This window comes from Pholis gunnellus (assembly GCF_910591455.1).
Source record: "Pholis gunnellus genome assembly, chromosome: 5".
NCBI lineage: Eukaryota > Metazoa > Chordata > Actinopteri > Perciformes > Pholidae > Pholis > Pholis gunnellus.
This window is the reverse complement of record NC_136531.1, coordinates 9,536,479-9,545,636: the sequence shown is the minus strand read 5'-3', so window position 1 is coordinate 9,545,636 and position 9,158 is coordinate 9,536,479. Positions and strand designations below refer to the sequence as shown.

At 39.8% G+C, this 9,158-nt stretch overlaps 1 protein-coding gene across 2 annotated transcripts; it reads right to left on the bottom strand.

Annotated features, from left to right (window-relative positions):
- Positions 1–3,024: 3,024 nt before the first annotated feature.
- Positions 3,025–8,731, bottom strand: LOC306696717 (aminoacyl tRNA synthase complex-interacting multifunctional protein 1-like). Of its 2 annotated transcripts, none has more exons than XM_079160394.1 (4): positions 8,348–8,731; positions 6,458–6,666; positions 4,816–4,984; positions 3,025–4,572 (listed from the first exon to the last, which is right to left on the bottom strand). In XM_079160394.1, exons 1-4 carry the CDS (start codon positions 8,718–8,720, stop codon positions 4,406–4,408), a joined length of 918 nt encoding a protein of 305 aa, XP_079016520.1. In that variant the 5' UTR covers positions 8,721–8,731; the 3' UTR covers positions 3,025–4,405. The 2 variants fall into 2 exon arrangements, with proteins under 2 accessions (XP_079016520.1, XP_079016521.1); XM_079160395.1 differs by having other exon boundaries at positions 6,458–6,663.
- Between the last annotated feature and the right edge of the window lie 427 nt (positions 8,732–9,158).

Genomic DNA, 9,158 nt, shown 5'->3' with positions numbered 1-9,158 from the left:
TTAAAACAAAACACTTTTCACATTTTAATATTAAACTTGAGTTTTGTTTCGGGTATGGCCTTATTTCTTTAGTTCAAGAGCGGATTGTTTAGTAGACATAATAACAGGTGTATGCCCACTCTTTCCATAGATAATGTCACTCAACTTGTGGAGTTGTGGGCTGCTGTAAATTTATTATCAAAGCAATTGGAAACTCTTGAGATGTGAGCAAACGTTTCCTGTTTGTTTTCTTTAAGTATTTTGAATAACACCAAGGCCACATTAGCCTGGCTAACCTGCTACTATTGAGCCCATGCTGTTCCTACTGGAGGCCCGTACGGGAGTTTAGTTAGAGATTGCACTTCAGTGGTTCCATTACCAAACTAATGCAATTCATCAAAATACCACAAAGTTATACATATGCCTTCTGGACTAGAGCTTTTGGGGACCCTGGGACACAACAGCCTTGTATAACACCCATCAATCAATATTATTGGCATAGCTCATTATTTTTGCTATACTAGGAAAGTGATAATATGAGAGATTAGTAACAAATAAACATATATGACAACTAAATACCACACAAATACATTAGGATGACACAGCTGTGAAGAGAGTTTTGTTGGGTTTCCTGGACTTTGTGGCCTGGTTACAGGAAGAGGAGGAACAGCAATATTAATAGGTTGACTCAACCGAAACATGGCTTCACATCAGGCGCAGAATTTTGATTTCAAAGTTGGGAGAACACAGTTATTAGTACAGGTGCAAGTTCCTTAAAGAGTTTTAGATTACTGAGGTAAACTATGTGTGTAAAGGATGTGTCTTCATTTTGATGATGAACAGAATCAGCTTTATTGGCCATAGAAACAGTTGTTATAGTAGTTGTATTTGATGTTGTAGTAGTAGCTGTAGAAATGTTAGTAGTAATAGTGGCACATATTCTTATGTCCTTCTCTTCTTTTCTCCCCAGATAAGTGCAGTTTGACCAAAACTGAGGATGAGCGAGTTTCATCACTCACTTCATCCACGTCTTGGTGTCTATACTGCATGAATGTACTCAGAGGGGTCTTAAGGACATGTATGCTGCATTTTCTTCATTAAAATGTGTAATTTTCTGTCAGGCCTTGCCTCCTGTTTTCCCCTGTCTGTCCCTGTGTGTGTGGGTGTGTTGTGGGTGTGGCTCCTGGTCTCCTCCCGGCTCCCTCTTGATCACTACTCATTCACCTCACCTGTCCAGTCTACCCAGCTGCCTTCCATCAACTCATCTACTCAACATATCTACCCCGGCATTCCGTCCACTCATCGCCAGAGCGTTGTTGCAACCACAGTGTTATAGTTTGTCGGTCTTGGCTGCTCATTATCGTGAATTCTGAGTATCTTTACTCGTGTCGTTGCTTGCCTGATCTTACCTTGTCTTCCTGTGCACAGAGCGGATCATCCTCTCCGGTTCCCCAGCCGGTCTGCCTCGCCATCGCATCCTACTCCCTGCCATGCCCTCAGCCCGCTCTGCCTTTCTCCGTCCTGCCACCCATCCTTGCCCTCTTCCCCTCGGTCTCCGCTGCTCCATATCCCCTGTTAATAAACCTTTTCACTTTATTGACTTCCTTGTCTGTGTCTGCATTTGGGTCTTACTACAGGCTGTGACATTTTGTGTTTCATGGCCCCCTCTTTAGTGCTTCCCATAACAGAGGGAGTAGAGATAATCACATACTCCTTACTCCATCCCTGTGGTGGTGATCTGGACACTAGTGTCCTGGCCCTGCCGCTTTCCAAACCAGGATCTAACCAACCACAGCACCAATGTCTTGTGCACTTATTCTCTTTGAGTAATTGACTTCTTCATTTTGGGCCTTAGATCTGAAAATTCAATGCACCACATAAGGTTCAAGTCTACAGTCTTCAGACCAGTCTTCTGTCACCCTGAGCTGCACCTTACAATTCATGACACCACATAAGGATCCCACAACCTCAGGTGTTCTGAGCAGTCCACTAACTACTTGAGCTACTTGGTCATACCACATCCTCTCAACTCAAACGCGTCCTTTTCACAACACATTTTTAGGCATCTTGCTTTTATTAGAGCCCTGAGACTGTGGAACACCCTATCGTTTGAGATAACACTATTTGGTTTTATTTTATTGTTTAATTGTTGTTTTTGGTTTTCTCTGCTGTTTTCTTTTTTTAAATGCGTTATATAAATTACGTTTTTATATTTATTGCAGCAACCTGAGCTCCCCATTGACATCTGAACTTCAGGTATTGTGAAGGCCTGCGCACTTATATTGTGTAAATCACACTGAATGATGTAGGAATTTTCAAGAAGTTCATAACAAAGTAAAGACCCCACTGAATTTTAAAATGTGTTGTAGGATATTAATCTTAAACACAAATCACAACGCAGCAAGTAATAAGAATAACATATTTTCCTAAATTATTTTCCTTATTTATTAGTTATTGCATCGATTGTTTTTCTGTTTCATCTATTGTATTATCAGGTTTAACATTTTAAAATCTTGCTTTGTTGGGCCTCACTGTTGAGCTTTCTGTTTTACTGCCTTGCTTTTGCTGCTTTGGCTGTCAAAGCACTTCGTAAACTGTTTTTAAAGGTGCTATACAAATTAGAGTTATTATTACAAGTGTGCAACAAATAAAGCAACTATCTTAACATGCAACACAACTGACAGTAAAAGTAAAAACCATACAACAATAATACACTTTTATATAATTTAAAGTAATATTTAAAGTTTACATTGACACTGAAACGTGCGAGTGTGGTTTGACTGTTAAAGAGGCTCGCCATGGGGAAGTTGGAAGGGGGCTGGTAGATTTAGTGCGTACAGTTTCTCATGTTTTTGCTTTTTTATAGAACTTAAGTTTTCAGACTGAAAACACCATGGTCCACCTTTAGGCAGATGAGATACCTTACAACAACTGTTAGAAACATACAAACAAAACCTGCAGAGTCTAAAGGAATATTTAATGATCAGTATGATACATACCATTAAAAATGAACACAGTAAGACTGTTGTATCCTTTTTATGAGAAATGAGTCTGGGGTTTCTTCTTCTATATGGCAAAGCAGTTTTATAACTTCCTTCTCTAGTTTATGAAATTGGAATAGACATCTTTTATTATTATGAAAATGTTGATACCATCCCCTCCCAGTGCTCCTGTTCTGTTAGTTACAGTTAGTTTGTTATCTGTTCCACTTCTTAGTTCCTGAATCACATCCCCATTGTTTACATGCAATTTTTCACTTCTTCCTTTAAAATAAAGGAAGGATAACTGTGCTTGTTTGAGTTTTTCTCATTTTATTGGTTTGGACTATAGAGGAAAACCTTAAAGGCAACTTACTTTAAAACCAAGACATGTTGGTTTATTTTTTGCCTTTCAAATGATAAATAGGCTTATTAGGAATCATGCATGGAAGCTGATACACAAACACGTTACATGAAGCCGGACATTTAAAATCTAAGGTTTAACTGGCCGGAAGAGCAGACTAACAATCAAGTAGCAGGATGGATCTTTGCTGAAGAAACATTAAGTAAGACACATCTGCATTTACATCCAAATCAATGATTCAGAACGGTCGGTTTTCGATTTCATGGGATTCCTGGAAACTACTGTACAGATATACAAAAGGATCTGGATCTCAGATATTATATTATAATAGTAATATGCAAGATGGATCATTCAAATAAGACTTTTGACAAGCTATTGATGTGGATATATAACACACACACACTTGTTTTCATTATTTGTCAGCATCAAACTTAACCTGAAGCTGAAAGAACTGACAGCATGCAGTTGCTTAAGAACACATTTCATTTGGTAAAACTAATTCGTTTTAAAGTTATTTCCATCTCATTCCAACTCATTTCCATACTGTCAAAAGAAAGTAAAACTGTTCAGTGTCCCCTTTTTCAAAAGGGATTTCTGCACCGTTTAGTTTCATCCACTGTTAAGTGGAAATGACCACTGTGGCGTCATGGGAAAACATTGATATTTTAACAAATATTTCCCCACCAAAAAGGGATTCTTCGTAAGAATTTCCATTTTCTTTTCACAATGCCGAGTATCACTGTGCGCTGTATGGTTCCATGTCACACTACACACACACTGTATATCATCATGGGTACTGAAGTGCCCTCCTTTGGTCAAATACAGAACTTCTGATTTTAGATTAAAGTGTAACAGTAATGTCCATGTCCGTCCAACAGAGGGCGACATACTCCTCACTATCTTCACTTTAACTTCCTTACAGGACAAAAGTATGTGAACACTCCAACATAACACCCATGTGTTTGTTGGACATGTCTTTCCAAAACCACGGGCCTCCACTCTTCTGGAACCGCGCTACACAACATTTTGGATCCTTTCTGGCAGCAGGGATTTGCACCGAGCTATTTTGAGCAGCTCTGTTAGTTTATTTGATTTCACTGTCGCTCATGGTTTGGGCTTTGCACACTCCCTTGCAGGCGATCTCAAATGCAGCTCCCTTGTAGGTTGCAACACACTGGTCGCTGGTGCGGAGGTCTGGCTGAACCTGCTCCCAAACCTTCTTTTTGGGGTTCAGCTCTTTGTCTGGTTCACCTGCAGTCAAGAAATCAGTTTGATACATTAGATTAACCTACCTTGTTCCCTTCTCATTCACCACAAATGTCGGATTTATGATTGCAGGACTGAGAGTACACACACCTCCTTGCATAATCGCATCAGAACAGCAAAACCATGGCCAGTAAAATGCTTCCTTCAATCACAATACTCCTTGTGTCAGTTTGGTTGGAAATGGTTGTTAGATTACATTTTATGCCACTGATTAAAATGTAATAGTACCTGGAAAGCTCTGGAAAATAACTCTGTCCCCTGGTGCTGCTCCGCTTGGAGGTTCAAGGATTTCAACCTTGTCGGGTGAGCTGGCACACATCACCATAGCCTGGGACACCACTCCTCTTGTCTTGGCTGGCTTCAGGTTACACAACAGGACCGCCATGCGGTTCTGCATCTGCATGAGGGACAGACATTTGCCCTTGATAATTAAAAACCTAACAAACATTGTATAGCCTATTAACCATTGAAAACAAAATACCTCCAAATGATATTCATACCGTTACACTAGTTCTAAATAAATGTGTCCAGTAGTTTATAGTTTGTGTGTCAACAGAAAAACGTAAGACTTTTGAGCCTGGAGACCTCTGCGCATCACCAACATTTAAAAAGAAAACTAAAAGCAGAAGAGGAAAAATCATTTTAAAAAGCCTTTGGAGGTACAGAAAGTACATACATGCTATGAAACAGTATGCGTTTGTTTTGCTTAATATCTATTCAATTATAACAGACAGTCAAAGACCATTTCCATCAAACTCATAAAGCATTTCCTCAGGTATTTTAATCTTGTTTGCTTGACAGAAATAGAGAATATTCTGTAAATTTGAGATCTTAATGTTAAATGCCAATTCATGTTATTAAAAACGGGGCTCAAACTATGTAAAACAGCCCCAGACCAAAATGACACTAAAGTATGTGACCTAATAAACCAATCAATAGGCAGCTGCAGCAACAGTGTGCTCGTCATTAAAGCTGCAGTCCAGAAAGCACTTCATTAGGCTGTGCTATATATCACTGCAGCACCATCAACAGTTTTACGAAGCTAATGTAACATTTTTTGTTTGTGCGTGGAAAGGTCGTCTCATCTAGATATTTTTCTACGGTTTTACAGTTTTTGGCAAAGTCAGACCGTGTTTTAAATACATGACCTCAGCAGGCATATGTTCCGATTTAAATGACACACTATAAAGTATGTGTGGACATACTTTTGGTTTGGGGCTGTTTATGAGGTTTGGGGAAGCCAATTAAGGGAAATATTACTGCTACACCACACAACGACGTTTTAGACAGCAGTGTGCTTCCAACTTTGAGGCAAAAGTTTAGGGAAGGCTCTTTCCTGTTTAAACATAACTTCCCTGTAGAGCCTTTCTGCACAGAGCACAGCCGACCCCTTTGGGAGGAATTGGAACGCAGACTGCGAGCCAGACCGTAACATCCTAAATCAGTGCCTGACCTCATTAATGCTGTTGTATGAATCTCTTCTGAGTTAACAAATTCAACAATTCACAAAGTTCTGTGACCTGACTTCTGGTAGTTATGAGAGCTAAAACAATAAATCGACATTCAACTACAAATGTATATGCGATAATCCATTTATTATCCCTTTTCACCAGCTTCTTAAATGTGACTTTCTTCTGCTTTTCTCTGTATTCTAACATTGTAAGTTTAATCGATGTGTTTTTGAACTGTTAGTCTGACAAAATTACGTCAACTTGGCCTCTGGGAAATTCTTATGTTATAACAAAAATGTTAAGACAACAATCAATCAAGAAAATAATCAGTATATTTATTGTTATGTCAAAAATAATGGTTAGCTGAAGCCCTAATTAATTGCATCTAAAAAGCACATGATATTCAAAAGAATCTGTACCTGGTCCAGCGGTATGTGCTTAGCTAGCTCACTGACCACCGTCCTGGGAGACGTCTCTCCAACGTCGACCTGCTCCACATACAGACCATCAGTCTCTGGAAGCTGCACAGTTGTGATTATACGTCCAACGCGCAGGTCCAGACGCGACACGTCCACCGTGGCATTATCTTGGCTTAGAGCTGCCTGCTTCTTCTCTGCTTTCTCCCCTCCTTGCATCAAAGGAAGACACGTACTGGTATAATAATCATGCACACAAAATCCCAAAGGATTTAAAATGTTTCCCCGTTTCATTACGATGTTTCTTCACAGTAGAAATCTGATATAACACTGCGCTTATGTGTGAAAATCAGACGGTAGATATTCATCAAGTGTCAAGGAAAGTTTGGATGAAGAGATGCATCTGTGAGAGTTGTATGCTAAACTCAATGTGCATAATATTATGAAAAATAATTGGTTTAAAAGCACTTAATAGTTCTGCAAACTGGTAACTTATGGGAAATTATACATACAAATCATAGCGGAATGATAATTAACAGCTGTCCGAAATCTGCAGCATCCAATAATATTTTTGTTAATAATGCTTCCAACTTTGTGTCAACAGTTTGGGACCTTCCCTGTTTCAACATGACCCTGTGCACAAAAATGTTTTTCTTAGTTAGTTGTGGAAGAACGTGACTGAACTGCACAGAGCCTCGACCAGGCCAACACATTTGGGATGAGCTGGAATGCAGACTGTGAGCCAAACCTTATTACCCAAAATGAGTGCCTGACCTCACGAATGCTCTTGATGCTCAATGAGAGAAAATCCTGTGGAGAGCATTTAAGGAGAACGGAGGCAGCATGTTAATGTCCATGGTTTTGGAGTAAGACCAAGTTTTCTGAAGTACAAATAATGGAAAGTAAGGAGTGACCGATATGTCTGCCTCTTCCTCGTTTCCTCCACTATAGACAATCAGCTGCTGCTGTGAGTACATTATTGTAATTGCTCAACTATGGGGCTCAGTATTTCGGCTGGAATTTAAGAAGTTGCTCATAAAAACCTCTTATACGCTTCTGATGAAAACGTATTGTTTCCACTCAAGATAAAGAAACCTTGGCACATGAAACACACACACTGAGATGGTTTTGTGGACTTGTTGAGTTCACTGCATGTTCGTGACTTAAATCAACGAGAGATGTGTTAACTAACAAGCAACACTACGTGTACAATAGCAACAAGGACAGGCCCTGAATTGTATTGCCTTGTAGAGGGGATGCATGTGACAATTTGGTTTTACATAGAGCTGCAAATGAGTAAAACATGCAGATCACAATTGCTCAGAGCCCAAGGTGACATTCAGACTTTTGTTTTGTCACTCAAAAGCCCCAAATCCAGAGATATTCTGTTTATTATCATATAAGGAAAAGGAAAACAAGCAAATACTCACATTTGAGAAGCTGCAACCAGCAATTGTTTAGAATGTTTTCTTTAAAGCTTTAAAATTGCTGCAGATTTTTTGTTGATTAAGTAATTGTTTAATCAAACAATATTTACATAACGCTGTGTATAATCTAATTGCGACAAATTGACATAGGTAAACTTTGGGACCAGGTAGTGGGCCAATAAAAGCAATAAGCAATAACTTAATAGCATGCATATTTAGATTTTGAGACGTTTGGATTGTGTTTTAAATAAAATCTGGTAAACCAAACTATAATAATCGTGTCATGTGGCTGAATGGGTGTAAATGTGTGTCTCCAAACCTGTGGAACCTTTTTAGAAGAGCAACTGGTGGGAGAGTTGCTGTGTCAATATGAATGCCTCTGCAATATAGGTGACATGTTGCCAAAAGTATGACTCTCACATTACACTTGTATGGGATTGTTGAACCTCTGCTTCCCTGAACTCACCTTTAGGCTTGTTGTACGTGGACACTCGGCCACGGAAGCCCATCTCATGCAGCTCCCGGCGGACGGTCCTGGGGCTCACGCTGGCCCCGGACGCGGTCTGAAACTCGGCGGTGAGAGCTTCCACCGAGGGCGAACAGTTTTCCAACGCTACTTTCTCCAGCACTTGACGGTCCTCCTCTTTGAGCTTGTGCGGACGGCCGCTCCGGGGCAGAGCCGTTGTTATTCCTCCACGTTTCCACTTCAAGATGACAGCGCTCACGGTGGACCGCGGCAGGTTTAACAGAGCGGAAATCTCCCGGACAGACTTTTTGCACATGTGACATCCAACGACGGTCCCCCGCTGGAAGTCACTGAGCTCCTCGCTGCGACCCATTCTACCGCAAATGTCTGCAGACTGCATGCATTGATTTCACCTCCTCCTCCTGGTTTTCCTTTTTCTTCTTCTATGTGTTTGGCAGTTTGAATACTGCCCTCCACAGGATAAAAATATGCATAAAATGAAAGTAAGAACAGGTCTAAACATTTTAATTATACAAGAATAAAGAATTAAAGGCAAGAGAGGTACGATTAGCCGCAAAATATCAATAATTGTATTATATGATTATGTAATGATGTCATGTTGTAATGTTAATGCATATTTTAGGAACACCTGAACACACTGTTTTAATAATGATAATCTAATACAAATCTATTGTACTTTACAGTATAAAGATGGATACATTACAGAGGGTTGGAAACAAGAACAATGATTTCAAGAGGTAAAAACTAGATGATTACTGTAAAACAATGTACAATCAGTGAGGTGAAATCC